Genomic DNA, 22,800 nt, shown 5'->3' on the forward strand with positions numbered 1-22,800 from the left:
TGCTGTTGCATCAATTGCTTTTCCATCTTTAGCTCTACTCACCTATAGAGCAACACCTCCGTACTATGAAAAACCACCAGCAAAACCTCTATATAATGATAGACTTGGTCTATTACCAGACACAAGGCATAACCAAAGGATGGCAAATAACTGATTTTTCAGTGAAGAGGTCAGACAAGTTAAAACCGATAGAAAACTATTAAAAAGGTGAAAGACCCTTACAATTGAAAGGTTTATTTAAGAACTAAGGTGGTATGTGAATGTTAAAAGATAGTTAATGGCCAGTAAAGGCTGGAGTGATTAAAGGAAGGCCATCTCATTCATATTTCATGATCTCCAGAAAGTGAAAGCATTTTGCTCTGACATCTGCTAAGGGACCTGAAGTTGAAAGAACTAACAAGCAGCCAACAGTGTGAGAGCAGATACACTGGGTGTACAATAACAGTAGGGTTGCCAACCAACATTCCCTCTAATCTTTTCCATCTACGTGCGGATTTTTCCATCCATGTGCAGAATACATGTTTATGTGCGCTGAGGCATGTGTGAATGTGCAGCACCAGTAGAAACAAAAAACCTAGCTCTGGGCGCTCTGTTAATCAGCTGGGCAGCATTTGAATCTCTCCTGGGCAGCCACACGAGCTCACCGGGAACACTGGAGTCTCCAGGAATCAACTTGAATCTCTCTGACTATTGAAATCAATCCTGGTGACTTTAATAGGATATTTTAAGAAGATGACATAACCTCATGTTGTGGGGGTGGGGAGGGAATCTCTTGGACTAGCTTTCATCTCAAAGCTGGCAACCCTAAATAACAGTCACGAATTGATCCTGTTCTGGACTCCATGAAAAAGGCTGAATAAGCCACTGAAGACATGGAAGCGCACTTCGTTTCATGGTATATCTGAAAGGCTATTGAAATTGCCAAGAAGATTGTCTGAGACCTGTTGATAACCCCTCTAATTGTTAGAATTTGTTCAAACAGGACATTTCGGACAAAATTATAAAGGGCAGGCCTGCTTCAGAGGACACCAAAACAGACTGTTAATTCATGCACAGAAATGAGGATCCAGCTGTACGGGCTGAGGCAGGAAATACAGCCGGGCAACAATACACTAGCAATAATCTTATTTACTACATATGGTTTTTGACTTGTTAAATAAGTTGCCCTAACCATGCCTCAGTCATTGCTGAATACCATGCCCCCCTACCTCAGAAAAGGCCATGCCTGGGTCTAAATGGTGACTCTGCATTTGAAAAATTTGGGGTAAATCAAGTGGTGCAACGTCACCAGTAATTTGGGGTGCCTCAGACAGGTCTGATTTTCAGAAGAAGTGCTAAATAGCCACAGGTCCCCTTGACTTCAGCTGCACTTAACAATGTTCCCTTTTGTTTCTGTCATAATGCCTTTGAGAAGCAAAGTTCTATTCCCACTGTGTCCCACTATTCTTCTCCTTATGATAATGTGGTAGTACTTAGCAATTCTCTGAAGGTGGCAGCATTGGCCAGGAACAACAGCATGGGTCTAATGCAGGGGTGGGGAACCTTTTTTGGGACAGGGGCTGCTGACCCACAGGAAAATCAGTCAGGGGCCGCACACAAATGAGAAGCAAAGAAACCCAAACAAATGCTCATTGACGTGGCCCCCGACTGAGAAGCAGAAAGACACTCCCCACATTCCAATCACACACCAGACCTAGGGGGTCCCGAGCTAGTAGATTTTGTGTGCTCCAGCCCTGCGTTGAGGTGGCGGGGGGGCTGGAGTGCCAGCACTGGCTCCCCAATACTGGAGGAGGGTGCTCTGAGACTTGGGGGCTAAATCTAGGGAAGCGGGGGCCACATCTAGTCCCCGGGCCTCAGGTTCCCTACCCTAGGTCTAATGGGACCCTGGAGTATGTCTGCAGGCCCAAGATGGGGCTGACTAGTGCAGCCAGTACAGTATTAGGCCCCTCTGTGCCAGTACAGTGGTGAATACAGCATGTAGTTGCCTTTCTCAGGCTGCTGGGGATTACATAGGGAGAAGGATCAGGAGTAAAGCTTGGCTTATCATATTAGAAGGAATTACAGCTCTGCCATTTTGGAGCTGCTCAGCATTTCCCACATAAATCCCACTTTATAGAAAAATAAGCTTGGAAAGTTGGTGCAGCTGCAGGCTTTGTCTGTGTTTATTTCCACCCTACTCTAGCCCCTTCCAACTTGCAGGGGCACTGGTCACAACTACTGTCCTTGAAGAAGCAGGCGGCAGCAGGCAGGACTGAGGGAACAAGGGTGTTCACTCTTTTACAGAACTGTTATCTCAGGGGCCTGTCTTTGTGCCACTAATTTCCCTAAATCCCTATGTCACTTTCAAGAACCCCTCTCTCTAAGGCTGCAGGTAGCAGCCTTGTCCATCTCCCCTGCTTCCTTAGGCCCCCAGCCAGTAGCCATCACCATGACTGCACAGTCCCATGGACTTCATTGGGGCACCACAGAGGCATGTCTGCCTATTTGGATCCATTTGCAGATCGGGGTGGGGAGGGTTAGTACTGGTGGATGCTGGTTCTGCCATATGTGGCTATTCACACACCCATATGTGCTCTTGTTTGGAGTCAGTGGTCTCATGATCCATGCTGCTCCCCACTAATTCTGAGTTGAAACCTTCTGTATGTGGGACTCAGGTTGTGGAAAGACCAAGCCTAGAGTGCAGTGCAAGGATCATTAATGCTCTCCTCTTTGCAGTGTTAATGGAGAGGAACCTTGAATGGCTGTGGGGAACAGACACTTCCCAGTGGTCCTTGGTAGAGTTTGTGCCCATTTTGTGCAGGGCCCTGCAGATTAGGAGTGAAACTTTGCAGGTGGTCTGGTTTTCAGTGGGCTGCCAGAGTGAGGAGTTCCCTGAGGGGACCTGTACTCAGGAGGCTGAGTTTTTCCTCTGTAACAGCTACCTGTATCAAAAGCACAGACACGGGGGCAAACGGCTCATAATGGGCAGCAGCTACCACTGCCAGGATTTTAGAGGAGGCTGTATTTGGATCCTAGCAGGGACACAAAAGCGAGAGGAATTGGGATTGATGCATGAAGCACGATTGAGGTAATGTTCATGGGGAGAGGGAAGCACATCGAAAAATCCCCACTGCTACTGGAATGCCTCCCTGTATCTCAGCTGGTGGCTCTGAGGATGTCAGATCCATCTCCAGCCTTGGAGTCCTTTTAGAGTCATGGCTGGCACTGTGTAAAAAGCTCTCCTCCACTTCTTCCTGTTCAGGAGACTTCAGCCCACCTGTTGGCCATAAGGACCCACCCATGTATGATCTCTTGGCTTGATTATTGCAACACACGCTATGGGAATTAAACCATTGATCTTAAACTGCCCCAATTGGTGCAAAATGCACCCAGAAGCACACACCACTTAAAAGGCATTAGTGCCCTAGCCCTACCCATTGAATGTTGGGTTTGAGGTTTCAATCCAGCTCATACTACCTAACAGCTCACCTCCTGAGCACCTGGTGGTACTCCGGCCCTCTGGAGAGTGGAGTTGTCACCCCAAGATGACAGCTACAGTCACAGGGGCCAGACTTCTTTCTGCAGCTGTGGCACCCGCTCCTGGAAGGGATCATTAGAACCATCTGATATATTTTGGTGCCTTCTGAGCAGTATGAACTTGGCATCTGCACAAATAAAGGATGATTAAAAAGAGAATCCAAGCAACTGGGACAGAGAAACCAAGACAGACTGTATTTATAATTCTGGGGTGTTCTAAGGCACTCTGGTGCCCTGATGATTGGCACCAATATTGATACCAAGACAGAAAACAAGAACAAGCTCAATCTGTCCAAATTGACTATATAACAACCAAAAAATTTGGGGGAGGGGGAGGGAGGAACTGAGAGCTATGAGGGCTGTAAGAATTCAGGAGTTAGTGTCACATAGTGACTGGCCCCCCTGAATAACGTAGGTCCAGTACTCCCATGCCAGTGTGGGTGCTCCATTGGCCAGTTAAGAGGGTGGGGTAGCACCTGGGGGCAGTAATAGAATGGGGGATACCCGGGGACAAGGGGAAACCTGGCAAAAGGTATTTGGCAGGGGGGTGGAGTCTTGGTGAGTCAGAGCAGAGTGGCCCAGTCCGGATGGGCAGGGGAGAGCTCCCAGGGGACTAGAGGAGTCCTGGAAAGAAGCCGAAGGCGTTTCCTGGGCAAAAGCTGAAGTCAGGAGAGCAGAAAGAAGGGTTTGTGGCTGGCATCCCTGAACCAGAGCAGGGCTGCAGTGGAGGAGCTTACTTGTTGGCATCTCTAGAGCTCGAGAGCTGGACCCAGAGGAACCATGAGACAGGCAGAAGAATGCTCCCAGCAGAGAGACTGTGGAGGTTCCTGCTGGGAAGGGGGGAGGAGGGCTTCACTCCAGCTGGAAGGGCTGGAGTGGTTGTCCTGGTACAAGGGCAGGAGAGGACTGCCCTGGAGAGTTGGGATATGGTGAGGGATGCTGGGGCTGTGCTGGAGAACCCTTGTGTAGGGAGGGATTCAAGGGCTGCATGTTGGATTATGCTGGGGAGATCTGTGGGATTTCTGTGATGGTTTCTGTACATGGGACTTGCACAAAAAATGAACCTCAAAGAGGCCGTTTGTACTTGGGAAGACTGGGGACTCAGAAAGAGGTAAACTGAGGCAGGGGCACTTATTGTGTGATGGCCTGCAGCACAGGGCTGCCCTTCTGACAGAAAGGAATTATTTTATTACATCAGTGAACGCACAACAGAGGTAGGTATCTTCCCTGTGTTAGGCTACTAGTATTTAAAATCCAGTTCTGTATGTACAGCACCATCAGTTTTACCAAAGCTCTTTCCGAAAGACACAATGGAAAAGTTCTACCAATTATAGTCCCAAAACTGGAAATGAGGTGTGCTACCCCCCATGCAGGTTTGGGCTCTTTAACAGGGTAAATAAAGGCATAGCTGGCAGAATGGGGTGAAATGAAGGAAGGCAAACTCCCAGGAGATGCTTCCTGGCGGTGAAATGCATGAGGCTGTGGAACAGTCTCCAAGGGGAAGAAGTGGCAGTGCAACCAACTGGGACTTTTAAAGCTAGACTGGGACAGAGGCTTGGAGAATTGAATGCAGGAACCAGTCCTGTCTGGGCCCTGGAGGAGGAGCTGATGGACTAACAGGATTTTTGTGCTGCTTGTGATTCTCTGTGGAGTGACTGAGGGATTGATTTTCAAACTCTGTGTGTCCAGTGTCACTTGCATTTCTCCTGGTATCAGCCAGCACAGTCTTAGTGCCTCTGCGTCTCCGCCCTCCCCACTCATGGCGCTTACAAGGCCGGCCGCTTGTAATGAACCAGAGAATAGCCATGTTGCTGCCATTGTAGCTGTAGTGGCTGGGTAGGGAGCTGAAGTGGTTGAGCTCTAAAGAAGCTGTGTCAGTGCCCCGTGCTTGCTGTGAGGAATATGGAACACTTTGCTTTTAGCTGGTCTTGGAGACTTAAATATTTGTTCTGTCCCCTTAAAAATAAAAGGCAGCTCAGCAGAGACTTGCTTCCCAGTCTGGCTCCCTCATCCCTCAGGGGCTGATGTGATGTGATGCGACTGCCCGACCTTCCCTCCCAGTCTCATGATTCTGTCTCTTAATCCTCCCAGAGCCATGTGAGCCTGCAGACCAATAGCAGCCTGGGGGTGGGCAGCGGGGAGGCGAGCCGGCTCCAGGCAGAGATGCTTCAGCTGGACCTGATTGATGCTGCCGGGGAGACCTCTGCCGAAGAGGAAACTGCCTCTGAGCCACTCAAGAAAGAGCCCCCGCCTGTAACCATGGACACCTACAGACCCAAACGGCCTACAACTCTCAACCTCTTCCCACAGGTGCCTCGGACCCAGGTAAGCCTGGATTGGAGCCTGCCCGGGGGACGAGGGGCCTAGAATCCGGGGGAGGGGAGGGATGATGGGTGTACTTGAAAATTCCCTCCCTCTTTGCTTCTCCTCTGGGGGTACAGGGAGGAGTCCTAAACTCCCACTGTTCCCAGATGCCAGTCACCTCCCTGGGGCCTCAGGCGAGCTCAGCAGTGCCAATAGCAACAGGGGAGGTGAGAGCTGCTGGGTGGGACTGGACCGAGCTCCAGCCCATGTAACTCAGCCTCTGGTGTGGGGTGAGGACGGGGTTAATCCCTTTGCCAGAGGGCTTTTGTTTGGGATGACACAGCTCAGCTGGTGAATGGAAGCCGCTGAAATCATGAGTGTGATGTGGAGGCAGATTGGGGAGGAGGATTAAAATCTCCCTTGCTTTGGAGTTGAAGGCATTGAATGGCAGAGGAGACACATGCCCCTCTCCCCTGAGATCACTTATAAACACCCCATCATTAGGTGAGGCTTGGAGGTGTCCTCCCCACGGAGTTTCCCAACCCGATAGTCCAGGGTCACTTTGTCCTGCTGACCCTTAGAAATCATTGTCCGGAGGGTGGGAGGCTGTGATGGGCCTGGTGAGAGCCCAGGGTGGTGACAGAGGTGCTGGTCAGGTAAGGAGAGAAGGAGCAGGAGTACTAGTGTAGTGGGGCAAAGAGTCAGCCTCAGGGTGGGGGCATGGGGAATCTGAGTGGAGGTAGATGGGGATGTAGCCCTGGCAGGTCAGTCTAGTGGTGGAGAAGGGATTGTGGGGTCTGGGGAGGCCAGATCTGAGGTGGAGCAGCTTTGGGAGGCCATAGGGGAGAGCTTCAGTTAATGAAGCATGAAGTGACAAATGTATGAATGAGCCACGGAGCAGCATGTGCTGGACCAGAAGTAAGAGGGGAAGTCAGCCAGGACATGGAAGGCGAAGTAATGGGATGGGTACTAGAGAGATTCAGGCCACAGCAAGGGGATGGATGGTTAGTCGGAGGCTATAGCCTGGCTGTCTCACCTGCTTCCTCTGAGGGAGAGGCAGGTCTCAGCCTGGTCAGGAGGTGGATGGGAAAGCTCCAGCGTCTGAACATGCAGGGGCTGCTGCAGGTAGTGTTGGCAGGGGATGCATGCTGACTCCCTGACCCCAGCACAATGCTAGAGGGACCAGTGCTGATGCTCTCTTCTGAGTGAGACAGGAGCCCTGGGTCCTGGTGTGATTCCATTCTGTCTTCCTAAATTTCCCCTGTGGTTTCAACTAGACAGAGTGGCCGTCTTCACGTTTTCTACTAAGCAGCTGTGCAGCATTGCTGTTCCGTCTGTGAGGGGGCTGCATTTCAGTGCTGTGTGCGCGGCTTATGTGCACTGGTAGGAATCCCTTCGCTTGTCTGTCTCCCACAAAGTTGGCAAAGCAGCGCACGGTGCGATACACACACAGAAGACTATTTTTATCATTCTCTCTTGTTGAGATGTGGCTTGTCTTGCCAAGTAAGAGGATTTTCATCCTGGTGACGTTGGGCTGAGGCGAATGAAGTGAGAGGCAGGTGTTCCTGTGTGGGACAGATGGGGAGGAGTTGGTGGGCATGGAGCTGGGTTGCATCAGCATAAAACTGAGAGCTGAGCTGATTCAGTGGGAGCTGGGAGCTGATCCAGTGGAGGAACTGAGGAGAGGAGAAGGTGGGAGAGGAGAAGGGGGCCACAGATAGGGCCCCCAGCCATAGGGTGAGACAATTTGGAGCAATCAGTGGTGGCAGACAAGAAGCAGGAAGAGTTGAGACAGCAGGGGACTCAGGAAGGTAGGAGATCTGTGCAGGGCAGAGGATACAGTGTGGACAGAAGTGCTGGAAACTGGGGAGACTAAGTAAGTGGGAGGGAGGCTTGGAGGAAGAGAAAGTTTGACTGCCACAGCAGCTTCCTGCCTTTCTGGAGTGGGAGCAAGTAGCAAACTCTTGGCAGAGAGGAAGGGGAGGTAAGGTCGAGATGGAGCAAGCAGAGGGCCCCAGAGAGGAGTGAGAAGACAAAGTTGGTCTTGGCAGCTCAGGGGCAGGGCTGTGTCCCTGGAGGGCTATGCCCTGCTCTCCTGGGTCATATTCAGCTCCTGTCCTTTGAATCAGGAAGTTTGATCCAGGAAGCAGGTCCCTGGTGAAATTCCAGGACAGTGGCTTTGGAGAGACAAACTTTGGGGCTGTTTGAGGGGGCCGTCTGATTTTCTGTATATTGGGGAGAACAGACAGGTGCGGGGTGTGGGGGGGCAGGAGCCGGGAGGGTGGAGTACACAGGGCAAGATGGGCTCGGTGCAGGAGCTGAATGGGCAGGTGGGAATGTGTGGTGGGAGGAGACTGGGCATGGGAGGGAGCCTGGCTAGGACTGGGAGTTAGGGAGGTGTGTGCTGTAGGGCAGGGGCTGGCTGGGGGTGTGTGTCCACGTGCTGAATGGCCCTGTCGAGCTGGCTGACCTCACTAGCTGTGGAATCCTTTATGACGCTGTTTCCCCTCATTGTGCTGTAGAATCACCAGGGCTGAGTCATCTCTCCCAGACTGTGGCCCCGGTTATGTTGCTGTTGCCCCTCTTCATCGGCACATCTGGGCAGCTGGGTCTGGCTGTCCCCTAGAGGCTGTGGAGTCTGTACTGTTGAGGGCCGTTGTCACGGGCAGCGGGTATTGTAAGCAGGAGAGGCGCTGCCTTCCCAAACTGCCTCACCTGGCCCTGCCCGTTCTCCGCCGGAGTCCTCCAGACCCACTCCCCAGCCTGCTGGTATGATGCCAGAGTCTGGGGCAGGCAAGTTGGGGGCTGCGACCCCTCTGGCTGGTGCTCGGAGGACCTCCCTTGCTGGCCAGGGGTGCAGGCAGCACGGCCGCAGCCCTGCGCCATGCCCTCTAGCTGGCTCTCCAGACATTCAGACCTGGGGAAGGCTGCAGCTGCGCCACCCGCCAGCTCTCCAGGGCTGGGGAAGGCTGTAGCCGTGTCGCTCACCATTTTGCTGGGGCTGGAGCAGGAAGGGGCAAGGGCCAACAGCCACATTGCGAGGGGTGGGGGCAGGCTGGGCAGGGGCCAGCGGTGGCTACAGTGGGATGCCTGGGCTCTGGAGGGCAGGGCTGGAGGGGGCTTGCTTCCCCAAGCCATGGGGTCACCCCTGGCCTCTGTCCAAGAAGGGCTTTCACACCTGATTGGGGCTTGCCTCCTTGGCTTTTTATTGAGGGAAGACTGTAGCTGGAGCCATCTGGGGCGGGATCTCTGGGGGCTGGAGACCTCTCTGCTTCATTTGCTCTTGTCCAAGGAGCAGTGCCGGCTCTAGACGCAGCTGGCCCCCGTGTCCTCCCGCACCCCTTCAGGGCTGAATGAGGAGAAGGGGGTCTGCAGGCCAGTCAGGTTTCCAGGCTGACTCCTTTCCAAGCAGCTCTGGCTGGCTGTCAAATGAATTGCTCGTGATCCGGTGCACGTGGAGCCACCAGATGGACAGACAAGCGCAGAGCCGAGGTGCCTGGCAGTGACAGCTGGGGCCTGCTGTAATCCTGTCAGGCCCTGAGCCCGCAGAACAAGCTTGAGAGAGTAGGAATCTGAGCTTCACATCCTGGGCAGCGCTGCTGGTGCAGGGCAGCCTGCATAGGATACTGACATGCCGGGCATTGCTGTGCACAGGCTCGTGCTGCTGGCTCCTTGTTGGAGGAGAAACTGCTGAATGACAGGGGAGCCTTTGTTGTCTGCCTCTAACATCCCAGGGCTGTTGGCTGCTGGGTAATACTGTCTCCCAGCTCCTGCTGTCATGTGGAGGGAAGCAAGTGGCAGAGTCCTTGGCGACAGAGGGCAGTGAGAGTCACCGTGGGAAGGAGAGATTTCTTCTTCACTTTCACCTCCTCCTCAGACTTACCATCGTAACCTCTGTAAGGGGCAGCCGCCAGCATTCGCCCTGGAAAATACTGTGGTATCAGATTAGCGACTTTAGTCCATGCTTTGGGCCTTACCCTGCACTTGGGTGGGGCTGGGGGCTGCCTGGATCACTCAGGGACTCAGTGAGTTTGGATTGGATCAGAAATGCAAACCCAGGTTCAGAGTGTGGTTCTGATCTGGAAAGGGAGTAGGAGGTAATTCTGCATTTCAGTCACAGGGTATGAGTGCAGCTCATGTAGACACACCCAAGCTAGTCTTTATCTTAATAGCTCGGACACTAGAGCAGTGAAGCCACGGTAGCGCAGGCTTCAGTGTGGGCTAGTTACCCGAATAACTGTCCGGGTGGCTTGTACGGCCCATGCTGTAGCCTGTGCTGCCGCAGCTTTGCTGGTCTAGGATCTAAGATTGCTCTCCAGGCCCTGCAGTCATACCCTGCAATTGCAGTATAGACCGAATGGCCCTTCCTTTCCCCACACAGCCCTGCTCCCCTGCGCATGTATGTGTATTAGATCCGAGTCACTCACTCCGGTGACTAAGATACATTCCTACTGCTCTTCCCATTCACCCAGCAGAGCCGCCCATCTTCTCCCCATCTCTGTTGTTCGGTTCTGGGGGCAGACCCTGTGTTGAGTTGCTGTGTGAGACGTGAGAGAGCCCTGTTTGGCTCCCCGATGCCCAGGGCAGTCTGTGCCATAGGCAGTGAGGAAGGATGCTGTCCTTTGCAGTCTGAGCCCACGTGATCTGGGGTCGCTACCATGGAATCCTATGATGTTGTTTGTGTAGAGTCGCTCTTGGGAGCCCTTGGAAGCATTACAGTTAAGGGTTGCTGTTTGACGCACAGGGCTTCACAGTGCGGTGGAGAGGGGTCTGCAGGTTCCAGAGAGAGTTGCAGTGAGGATCCAGAAGCCTGCAGGCAAATAGCACCGTTCACAAACTCATGAGCTTAAACTGCAGCAAGGGAGATTTAGGCTGGACATTAGGAAAAACTTCCTGCCTGTCAGGGCGGTTAAACACTGGAATAAGTTGCCTAGGGAGATTGTGGAATCTCCATCACTGGGGATATTTAAGAACAGGTTAGACAGACACCTCTCAGGGATGATCTAGACCATGCTTGGTCCATGAGGGCAGGGGACTGGACTTGATGATCTCTCAAGGTCCCTTCCAGTCCTAGTGTTCTATGATTCGCCTCTGTCCACCCTTCCAGTTCCACGAGACTTTCATCTCTCTTCATTCTCTCCTTGTCATGGGTTTGATTGGTGGGGTCTGCATCACTCCACCTGTAGCCTGGTGTACTTACCCCTCTCTCTGCTTCACCTCACACATTCACTTCTGGTCTTCTCTCCTTTTTTGAGCAGAGCTGATTATTCAATGTGGGAAGGCTCTGACTGTGGCTCATGTTGCAAACAGGGCAGGAGCTGAAACAGGGCTCCCAGTGCTGTGTGTCTACCTCTGGGCCTGCAGTGGATTCTGCTGCTGCTTCAGCTGTTGGCAAAGCTGGGCAAATTCCACCTCTGTTTTTCCCAAAGGGCCTCCCACTCACTACAGTCTCTCTCCAAGGGGGTGCCTCAGAGATGCTAGTGGTCCTCTTGACTTGCCTATGGCTCTCCTTTGCAATGCAGCCCCTGGCCTGGTCATCCACTCCCTGGCTGGTCTTTGTGTATCCTGAGGTGCTGTAGGCATGGGCTTGGTCCTGTCTAAGAAGGAGTTTGTCTGTCCACAGGAGCAGCCCAAGGCCGGCTGCGGCAGCTGGCGCCCCAGGCGGAACGCACGATCAGTGCCCCCGCCTGCACGGCCCTCAACAGAGTGACGTCATCATTGTGCGCCCTGTGACGTCATCACTGGGCACCCTGTTGACGGTGGCGCCCTAGGCGACGGCCGAGTCGGCCTATAGTCACCGGCCACCCCCGTCTGTCCAAAGTCCCCATTACCATAGGATGTGAGCACCCCACGCACTGCAATGTATTTACCACATACAGGGGTAGTGAGGCTACGTTTATACTGCTTTTTTTTTTCCCCAGAAAAAGATACGCAAATTGCGAACCCTTTTCCGCTTGTTTTTTCAGAAGAAGCTTTTCTGACATTTGGCCAGTCTACACTGGGCCAAACATGGGAAAAATCTCTTTCGGAAGATCCCTTATTCCTCATAACATGAGGAATACAGGGCTTCCGAAAGAATGTGCTCGCTTTTTCGGAAACTGTTTTGAAAAAGCAGATGCATTTCCTGGACACGGCAAAGTTTTTCCAGAATAAACTCTGCAGTCTAGACATACCCTGAGAGAGCACTCTTCTCCTTATTGCACATGGGAGGGAGGGAGTGCTAGAGAGGGCATGACTTAGCTGGTGCTATGTAGGAAGCATTTAGAAGAATAACCACTGCGCTGTTCTTCAGAGTTGTTGGGTGAGGCGATAGGAGGAAAGGGCACTGAATGGCATCTCCAAAGGTTTAGCAGCAGCAAGATGAGCAGGATTGTGGTGGAGGGTTGGGAGCTACATTAAATCCCTTCCTTATAGCTGGCTGTAGCTTCCTTTGCTCCCCAGTTGGGGCTGGTGGCGCTAGACTGATGCCCAGCTGTGCAGCTTCCAGAGGCCTCCCCACACAGCCAGGCTCCCACTTCCATCTCAGCAGGAAAAGGGGGGGGGTGTTTCCTGTTCAAATCCATCAGTGTTCCCTTCCTCCTTTCCCCCACCCCCTCGTGAGGAGACTACAGCCAGGATCTGCTCAGAGCCTTCTTTTAGCATCCCACCATTAGAGCAGGGAGGGGGCAAAGTCTCATTTTCCCACAGGCAGGGCAGGTGCTTAGACCATCTCTGGTTCCATTCCCAGGCATTCCCCACAAACTCAGTTATGGCCCTGGAGGCAGCCTGCAGCTGTGGTTTGGGCAGCTGCCCCCCATTCTCCAAGCTGCTGCTTCCCTCTGGATGGAAATCCTGCCATTGGACGCTCCGGTTCGCTAGAGCACGTGGGGGTGTTCCCATTTACATCGCTCTGTTCTGGGGTGTGGGATAGACTCCCAGAGCTCCCTGGGTATTAATGTCAGTGGCTGGCAGGGCCCTACCTACTAGCTGGCCTAGGCGCCCACACTTCTTCCCCACCATGATCTGCAGTCCTCTCCTCCTTGCTGAGTAGTGGGCACATCTGAGTGTGTGCGGGGCTCCTCAGATCTCCATCTGGTGCCATGTAATGGTTCTCAGTGATGGGGGTGCTTCTGACTCCATCGGTATGGGGGAAGGAGGGTTCCCTGGGGAGGCCTCACTCCAGCCCAACCTCAGATGCAGCTACCTTCAGGCCCGAGAAAATCCAAGGCTCAGGAGAGGGAGGGAGGGAGAGAAATCCAATCTGCTGGCTGCTGGGACCATACACCTGCTTGATCAGACTTGGTGGGGTCATAAGAGTGTCTGGTCATTCCCTTCAAGTCCTTTGTGGCACGCTTTCCATTTCTATGGTAGTAACCTCAATGCATCCTATCCCTGGGCCACTCTGTAAGCTGCCTGCATTCTCCAGGTTGGATTTGCTCCATCGGATCCCCACCACTAGGGGCCTGCACACCCATCGTCCCCTGGCCAGCTCATGGGCTGGTGGAGAGAGGACCGGGAGCTGCCTTCTCCTCTGCAGCCAGGGCTGCCTCTCTGAGCACAGCATGCAGGAGACCTGGCACAGTGGTCACTATGGCAGCCTGGGTGGCTGGAATCCTATTCTGACAAATGACGGGGAGCTGCAGTGAGGCAAATGGGGACACTTAGTTCTTTGCACTGGCAGGAGCAGGGCTTTGGGGGCTGGGCTGCCAGCCTGCACCAGCCCTTCTGGAGGCAGAGGGTCTCCCCCTTCCTGGTCAGAGGGCGGAGACTGGCAATCACTTATACAACATGTGGCCTCTCAGAGGCTCTCCATGCCAAAGGCTCTCTGCACTTCTAAGAGGGAAGAGGTGGTTACCAGGCAGCTCAGACTCAGAGCTAGAAATCCCCTAGCAGATCTGACTCCCTCTCCTGGAGGGAGGCATAGAAGTGCTAGGAGAATAGTAATAGACATGTAGCCGTGTTAGTCTAGTCTAGCTGAAGCAAAAAACAGGACTAACAAGATGGTTTATTAGGTGATGAGCTTTCGTGGGCCAGATCTGAGGAAGTGGGTCTGGCCCACAAAAGCTCATCACCTAATAAACCATCTTGTAAGTCTTTAAAGTGCTACATAGTCCTGTATTTTGTTTAAGTGCTAGGAGGCTCTGTGAACCCTGCTGAAGGTGAAGGAAATCCATAACGCCCCAGAGATGTCAGACACCTGGGCAGGAAACAACTAAGTGTGATTTAGCCTGGGGCAATACAGATCCTGCAGCTGGGGAAAAATAACCCCTAAGCTCAGTACTCAATGGGAGAACCCAGGAAGCAGAGTCCTTTCTCCTGGGCTGAGAGAGGATGGGGACAGGAGTTTACAGTGAGATGACTACAAAACACCAGTGATATTCTGTGCCCAGTGACATGGAAGGGCCTGTACTTCCTGTACACACCCTGGGTCCAGAGATTTTCAGGCCACGGGTTGCCAGATGCAGGACCTGGCCCATGGTGCTCAGTAGCCAGGGAGTTAACATGCCTCTTGCTAGTGGCTCTTGTGTGCTAGAATCCATGAGCTTCTCTGGTAAGAGGAACAGTAAAGATCACAACGGCTATGGCTACCCTGCAATGCTATTTTGGGATACCGGAGCATCCCGAAATAGCTATCCCGCATCTTCGCAGCAAGCCCGTTATTTTGGGGTCGCAATTCCAACGCCCCTGCAAACCTCATCCTACGAGGAGTAAGGGACGTTTTGGAATAGCGCTTTATTTTGAAATTTGGCGCTGGGTCGACCGAGCCAAATGCCGAAATAAACTCGTTCGAAATAGCATCAAAATAAGATACGCAATTTGCGTAGCTCAAACCGTGTCTCTTATTTTGCATTCCAGTGCAGTGTGGACGCACCCCAAGCGAGGGTGGGGGCAAGAGATTGTCAGGTGAGAGACCACATGCACAATATGTAGGTGGGTGCAAAGTTTGCTCGAGTTTTTCCTGCAGAAAAAAACCAAACCAAGTGAGTGTCCTCGGGGCTGTGTCCTGAGTGCCACTCTAAGACTGGGGCACAAAAATCCACATCAGGTTCTTGCTCATGGCTCGTTCCCGCCTATGCCCCGGGACAGCTCCCAGTATTGCCCAGGTTTTCCCAGCACCAGCTGCAGATGGGATTAGCTTGAGGATCCCCCTGAGCAGGCATATCCCCGATGCACATGGACAATTGCCGGCTGCTGTGGGGGGAGGCTGGGGCAGTGGCATGGCAGGCTGGGGGAGGGACAGGGCGTCTTTGTGCCATGCGCTGTTTACTGTTCCAGCTACAAGGCAGCTTTGTTCTTCTCTTCAGGACACTCTGAATAACAACTCTCTAGGGAAAAAGCACAGTTGGCAGGAGCGGGTGTCCCGGTCGTCATCCCCCCTGAAAACTGGTGAGTCCCAGGCTCTCAGCAGGAGGCTGCTTTTCTCACTCTCTCCGGTTTTCCCCTTCTGTCTCCTGCCAGTTCCTCCAGTGCCTGGATCTCAGAGGAGCAACTGCAGTGCTGCAACCTCCCAGTTCCCTTTCCCTCTGGCCTGTGCCCAGTGAGGTGGGTGCTGCACTTATCCACAGGCTGCTGGCGGCACCTTCAGCCAGCTGGGAGTTGATTCCCCTCCGCCAGACCCCTTTTACTGGGTACCTGTCCCCAGCTGGTAAGGTCCTTCCTTTCCTGGTGTCCTTGGAGGCTGTGGACCATTCCAGCTTGGGTCAGAAGTGAGAGGTGGGTTGTCCTGAGATGTTTCCAGAGCACAAGTAGCTCCGTGAATCTGGGGGTAGCAATCAGGAGGTAGAGCCCAGAGAAAGCTTTCCTGTTCCTACTGCAGCCTATGGATATGCAGCGGAGTAATCTGAACGTTGTCCTGCTGGCATGAGACATAGACTCAGTTGGGAACTCTGGTCAGGCCCATAACCTCAGTCACAGCCCCTGGGTGGTGGGGTTGGCAGCAGCTGTCATTGCAGATGTTTTGGTTGCATCCTCACCGCATATCCCAGAATGTTCCTAGGCTGCTTGTGCTCTGGAGTTGATGTGTGGACGTTGCTCTCTTCCTCTTTCCCACCTCTCAGGTGAACAGACCCCTCCCCATGACCACGTTTGCCTAAGTGATGAGGTCAATCACCAAAACAGCACAACCTCCACCAAAGACCGGGGCACGTCCACGGAGAGCCCGTGCCGGCGCACAGCTGCCACGCAAATTGCTCCAGCCTGTGTGGTCTCCTCCCGGGTGCCTGAGAAGAACCAGGCTGCTGGCCGGCTCCCACCCCACAACCCCAGTGTGGTGGTGGTGACAAGGGGGCCGGAGGCCCACCGGGACCGCATCCGCTACCAGACGGACGTGAGGCTAGAGGCCACTGAGGAGATCTACCTGACACCTGTGCAGAAGAACTCAGATCCACTGGAGCCGGAAAAGCCCTTCCTGTCACAGTCCAGCGAGAACCGCATGTCCATCAGTTCTGACATTGACACCTCCAGCTACCCCTCCCTCACAGGGAAGCCCAACCCCTCCATCAGTGAAGAGGACGAGGTGCTGGACTACATGTCCTCGCCCGACAAGATGAGCCTGCCCAGGACCTCATGCAGCAGCAGCAGCAATGGTGGCTACCGGCATGGGCACAACCTTCAGAGGGCGTCGGTGAGCTCAGACACCAGTGCCCTCTCCTATGACTCGGTCAAGTACACACTGGTGGTGGATGAGAACGTGCAGCTGGAGCTGGTCAGCCTGAAGCAGTGCTACTCGGGCTACAGTGACGAGAGCGACTCAGCGACCGTCTACGACAACTGCGTCTCCTCGCCCTATGAGTCGGCCATCGGCGAGGAGTACGAGGAGGACGCGCTAAAGCGTGATTCAGTCTGCCTGTCTGAGGACTCCACCCCTGAGGCTGACATCCACTTCTCCAAGAAGTTCCTCAACGTCTTCATGAGTGGCCGGTCACGTTCTTCTAGTGAGTCCTGTGCCGGCGGATCAGGGAGAGATGGGGCTCGGCATAGATGGGGCGCAGATGGGGCTCCCAGTGTTCTGGGCGGGGGAGAAGAGAAGGGGTGCAGAGGGCTTTGTGATTGTATTGCAAAGTGATCCTGATTCCTTCCCCAACAGCTCTGTGGCTCACGCTGCTGTGTGTCCTGGTTGCTTCTGCCTGGTAACATGTGGGAGTGGAGGTTTCCTGAGGGCACAGGCCCCACATTTTCCTGGCATGATCTCAGATTTCTCTCTTTTTCTCCCAAGGTCAGTGAGGCTCTGGTGACTGCAGAAACTCTTTGGGCAGCAGCTGGTGAGGGCTGGTGTTGACACCTGGAACCAGTGTCACTGCCTTTCTCCAGCCCAGAGTTTAGGGCCAAGTCAAGCCAGGCTCCTCAGCAGGAGGCAGGGACTTGTTCTTTCCCAGAACAGAGGCAATTTTCCTTGGCTGTTAGAGTTCCTTGGGTCCCCAAGGATTTCCAGTCTTCCCTCATGTGGCCTCTAGGCCTCTGAGCCTTGTCCAATAGATCGGTAGCCCTTCTCTGAGAGAGGGTGAATTTGTAACATTTCTGTGCCACACAGCACACATTGTCTGGTCAGCCACAGACCCTCCGCTTTCCTAATTAATGCCCTTCCAACACGGATATAATAACTTCCCTTCTGTCCTGCGTTTTGAGTAGCTATTCAGTCATGCAGTCAAGTCAGAGAAAGGTATTTTAGCTCCTGGACACACATCTGGTGCCATCCGGATCTGCTCTCACGCACTGTAGGAAGTACACACCAGCCAGAAGGCCCAGATCATCTCTGCCCATGTGAATCCAGTGTATTGGATTGCCAACAGTGTAGTTCAAAAATCAGGGATTGTTTTCTTAGTACCCCTGCCCTACTCCTCCCAATATTATTAATACTAAGTATTGAGCAGTACTTGACCTACATTCACCAGGGATATTTCCTGCTGTTTTTCACAGCACTCAGCAACTCCTGATATTGTTGCATAGAGATTAAAAAATTAAGGGCCTTGTAATAAGGACTGTTGACAAACCCAACCCCTTTCAGGCACTGCAGTGTGGGCAAAACCTGATGCCAATGCAGGCCTCCTTTCTCCACCCCAGACCAGCATGTAGCCATCCGTTTCCATGTCAGGGTGTTCTCCTTTCTCTCCTGCAAACTTCTGCAACCTCGTGTTCCAGGATCCACATGTTAGCAACTGCAGGGGCTGTCAGCTTCCTTATTTCTTGCCCTGCCTCCTCTCCCTGAGGGCCTTCCCCTGCTCCACCTTGTCCCTCAAAAGCCCTGCCCCCTGCTCCACCTTGTCCCAATAAGGCCCTTCCCCTTCTATTTCTTCCCCCAATGCCCCGCCCCCTGGTGTCTCCTCTCCCCTCCGCGCTCCAGCAAGAGCAGCCCCAAGAGGCTTGCAAACCCCAGCTCCAGCAGGCCCCCTGGAAGTGCAGGGCAGAGAAGCACTGTGGCTGCATGGATATAGCCAGGCAGTCCCATGGGTGAGCTAGGATGCAGCTCTCCTACTAAGATGCAGCCCAGCAGCTACCTTCCCCAGGCCAGGGCTGATGCTTAGGGGCAATTCAAGTTCCTTTCCTCCCAGGGAATGTACCATGCCCACTGGGAACTCTGACCCCGCTTGCCAAGGGCCCTCTGCACACACCGTCCTCTGCCACAGCACTGCACGCTATGCTCTGCAAAGCAGCCGCCTGACCCAGTGTACGCTTGCTGCCGCTTCAGGATCAGGCAACTGGCTGTTGCTCCTCCCTCTGCCCATGGTAACTTGTAGTGTCCGGTGCCAATGCCCCTTTTCAACAAGAGTTTCCAATTGAAATGCAGGCACCTGGCAACCTACTGACTGACACATTACCACAGCAACGTCCAGTCTCTCAGTCCAAAACTCCTTTTGTCTTAGGTGGGGCTTGTAATTAACTTATTCTTAATTATGTTAATGTTAATTCAAGTGTGGGTTCACAGTAATCAAGAGGCATGTGGGGATTCATCCTGTCATTAGAGCTTCTCCATTTAACAGTGCAAAGCAACAGAAGGAAACCGGGGGAGGGGGAGAGACTGTAATTTGGGAATCCCTCTGTCAAATGACTCCAAATGTGGTTCACTAACACTACCCTGCACCCAAGGAGGCACCCTAAATTTCAAAGCAATGTGACTAATCTTTCAGATGTTAGAGCAGATGTTAGGGTGGAGTTGTAAAGCAACAAACTGGCAGAACTGGAAAGAACCCTAGCTGTTTTTCTGCATTGGCTTATGCAGCGTGTAAAAATGTGCTGTGTCTTGAATACCATTCTTAGTTTGGGTCCCCTATGGATTTAGTGAGCACTATGCAATGTCTTGGAGTGAAACCCAACAGATACTCATTCTGACTTCCAGATATCACATTAGTGATGTGATGTATGCATGCTAAAACAAAAAGCTACTTGCATAGAATCACAGAACTTGATGGGACCTTGAGAAGTCATCGAGTCCAGTCCCCTGCCCTCACGGCAGGAACAAGCACTGTCTAGATCATCCCTGATAGCTGTCTGTCTAACCTGCTCTTAAATATCTCCAGGGTTGGAGATTCTACAGTCTCCCTAGGCAATTTATTCCAGTGTTTAACCACTCTGATAGTTAGGAACTTTTTCCTAATGAACCAATTTTTCTCCCTCCTCTTTGTAACACCCTTTTAGATACTTGAAAACCGCTATCATGTCCCCTCTCAGTCTTCTCTTTTCCAAACTAAACAAGCCCAATTCTTTCAGCCTTCCCTCTTGCTCTAGTTTTCTTGACCTTCAATCATTTTTGTTGTTCTTCTCTGGACCTTCTCCAATTTCTCCACATCTTTCTTGAAATGTGGTGCCCAGAACTGAATTCCAGTTGGAATATTGGAAACAATGCTCCAATTGAGGCCTAACCAGCGCAGAGTAGAGCGGAAGAATGACTTCTCATGTCTTGCTCATAACACTCCTGTTACTGCATCCCAGAATCATGTTTGCTTTTTTTGCAACAGTGTCACACTGTTGACTCATGTTTAACTTGTGGTCCGCTATGACCTCTAAATCTCTTTCTGCAGTACTTCTTCCTGGACAGTCACTTCCCATTCTATATGTGTGAAATTGATTGTTGCTTCCTAAGTGGAGCACTTTGCATTTGTCCTTATTAAACTTCATTCTGTTTACCTCAGGCCATTTCTTCAATTTGTCCCGATCATTTTGAATTATGACCCTATCCTCCAGAGCAGTCGCAACCCCTCCCAGCTTGGTATCATCTGCAAACTTAATCATCTTACTCTGTATGCTCTCATCTAAATCGTTGATGAAGATTTTGAACAGAACCGGTCCCAAAACAATCCCCTGCGGAACCCCACTTATGCCCTTCCAGCATGCTTGTGAACCATCAATAACTACTCTCTAAGAACGGTTATCCAGCCAGTTATGCACCCACCGTATAGTAGCCTTGGTATATTATGCTCCAGTTAGGATCCATCAGCCATGCCTCTCTCCCTGCCCCCCAAAATATCCCTTTGGACTCTTTCAGGTCCGCTTGCCTGTGTCCTCAGGGGCCAGACATCTGTGATTTGTTGCCTGAGGGGAGTGTACCAGGGAAAGTGTGGGGCTGTAAAAGCTCCCCACTGGCCACCAGTCACGTCCCCCTACTTGTTTTTCCCCCCTTAGCCATGCCACTCATATTATTCCCCCCACAGAAATACACCCTGTTTCTACTATTACCCTGTTTATATCCCCTGCCTCATTGGAGTTGACTGCTGCAATCCCACTCTGAGAAACCACAGATGGTTTACTATAGCGACTTGCAACCAGGAAAGCCACCTATGGTTCTCCAGCTGTCAGAGACGTTAGTGGAGACCGGGTCCATTTGAGGATGTAGGGGTGGGGTGAGGAAAAAGAGAGTTCCCACTTCATTTCTGGCCCTTGTGGTGCCTGAGGTCACACCCTGTAGCCCTCTCCAGCTCTGCTGTCCAGTTCACTGGTCTGGACTCAGCAGTGAGTCTGAATCCAAATGAAGCCAAGCCCGGCTTACGGAGGCCAAACTCTGGTCACATAATTCTCCTGAGAGCTCTGGGCAGACAACTCCTACCAGCCAGGAGTTCATGCATGGCCAGTTCTATAGCGCTCCCCACCTGCCCCATGCATGAGCTACAAAGGGTTTTCCTCCTCCACTTGACAGTCGCTTGATGGCACCTGTGCAAAAGCAGCTCTTGGGCCTCTGTCCTTTAGTACACAAAACAACCGGCTCAGCTGGCTCTGATCTGGCCCCTTGGAGCAGCCCAAGATGGACTGGGCTCAGGAGACTGAACACCCACTGTTGCTCAGAGGAGTTGCTGCAGGACGGGGCTTGGATGTGCTGTGAGGAAGGGCTATGTTGCCTGGGCTGTGCCTCTTTCTAGAAGCCTTTGGGTGCTAGTGCTGTCCATCAAGTGCCTTTCGCAGGTGTCACACTGAAGGGCTTTCTGGAGCTTTATACCAGGCTGAGTTTTCTGGTCCTCAGCTGGGTGTGAGGAGAGATGCAGTTCTGTCAGACATCCCTCTGCCCCGGCTGGTGCTGACATGCCAGTCCTGAATGCCCCACTGGGGATACCATGTTGTAAGCGAACCCTAAGATACATGCCAGGGCATGGCTGCTCTCAGAGTGGGTCCTGAGAAGAGTCTCCCTCCCTCACTCAGGGAAGCAGATCCCTCTGGAGACTGTAACATGCCCCTTTGCATTCACAGGTGCGGAATCCTTTGGGCTGTTCTCATGTATGATCAATGGGGAGGAGCAGGAGCAGACTCACCGTGCTGTCTTTAGGTGAGTTAGACACACTCTACACCCCAGGCCAGGGAGCCTTTCTTCCCAGAGCACTTGTTCTGCCTTTGGCGGGGGGGGGGGGGAGGAAGGTAGAAGGGGGAAGGCTTCCTCACAGCAGCTCATGCTCTGTGCCTTGCCTGACTTGAGCCCCCTCTCATCAACACACTTCTGGTAGAGGGAGAGCACCAGTTGCCAAACTCCTGTCATTGGCCTGTATCCACCCCACTTCCAGCTGGTGCACAGGCTAAGCAACATCACACCTTCTCCCTACGGGGATGGAAGCTCTCCAAGGAAATCTAGAGGCAGAGTCATGCTTTTGGGGGACCCAGGGAAGCTGTTTCAATTGTTGGATGGATATGATGGTTCTCCATATTAATGTTAGCCGTGGGGCCCAGTGCAACCTGGGAGGCCTGGGGCCAGCAGCAGGAAGTGGAGTGATGCAGCAACCGGCTTCACTCTGCCCCCATCTCCGAGCTGGGTGCCTCCACTTCATTGCGGTGGCAGGAAGCAGAGCACCCCGGCCCCAGCCTGCTCTGCTCCTCTGAGCAGTGTGGATGGTACCAGTCAATTGCAGCTCTGGGGCCACCTCCGGCCTGTTTCTAATGCTGCAGTCACATGCAGTATCTCTGCCTATGACTGGTGTAGGTGTAATTGTTTCCCACGCCCCAGGGGAGGGTCACCACAGCTCCAACAGGAACTAAAACCAGTGAGGGTTGATTCGAACGAGTCATGGAGACGGAACAGCTGGAAGGAATGCACATGCTGTGCCGTGGTTTGTATATGCTGCATTACACGGGGGCTACATCTACACTGCAGGATTTTTGCGCAAGAACAGCCATTCTTGTGCAAAAACTTGCAGAGCATCTACACTGCACGAGTGTTCTTGTGCAAGTAAATTTACAGTACAGCGTCGGAAAACAGGGCTTCTTCCAGAAGAGTTATTCCTCTCCGCACAAGGAATAAGCCCTCTTCCTCTTCCAGAAGAAGGCAGTGTAGACAGGCAACATGAATTTCTTGCACAAGAAACCCCTATGGCTAAAATGGCCACCAGAGCTTTCTTGTGCAGCAGAGCGTCCACACTGCCATTGACGCCCTGGCGCAAAAGCACATCTCTTGCGCAAAAGCACATGGAAGTCTGGATGTGCTCTTGTGAAAGAGCTTTTGCACAAGAACTCTTGCACAAAACAGTTCTTGCACGAGAAACCTGCAGTGTAGACGTAGCCCAAGGGTTCCAAAGGCCAGGAAACAAAGCT

The 22,800-nt window shown here is 52.7% G+C and overlaps 1 protein-coding gene across 4 annotated transcripts in view; it reads left to right on the plus strand.

The window, feature by feature from the left end:
• MAPK8IP1 (mitogen-activated protein kinase 8 interacting protein 1) overlaps positions 1-22,800 on the plus strand; it is a 53,381-nt gene that overhangs the window by 22,859 nt on the left and 7,722 nt on the right. For 3 of the 4 annotated variants that reach the window (XM_075927566.2, XM_006124502.5, XM_025185347.3), the window contains 5 exons: positions 5,608-5,841; positions 14,656-14,703; positions 15,105-15,186; positions 15,858-16,733; positions 21,472-21,547. In XM_075927566.2, coding sequence (XP_075783681.2) covers positions 5,608-5,841; positions 14,656-14,703; positions 15,105-15,186; positions 15,858-16,733; positions 21,472-21,547 — 1,316 coding nt within the window. The remainder of the gene's footprint in view (positions 1-5,607; positions 5,842-14,655; positions 14,704-15,104; positions 15,187-15,857; positions 16,734-21,471; positions 21,548-22,800) is intronic. The other variant, XM_006124503.4, reaches the window with a different exon arrangement.

This window comes from Pelodiscus sinensis, chromosome 5 (genome assembly GCF_052426305.1).
Source record: "Pelodiscus sinensis isolate ZL-2025 chromosome 5, ASM5242630v1, whole genome shotgun sequence".
In the NCBI taxonomy this organism is placed as follows: Eukaryota; Metazoa; Chordata; order Testudines; family Trionychidae; genus Pelodiscus; species Pelodiscus sinensis.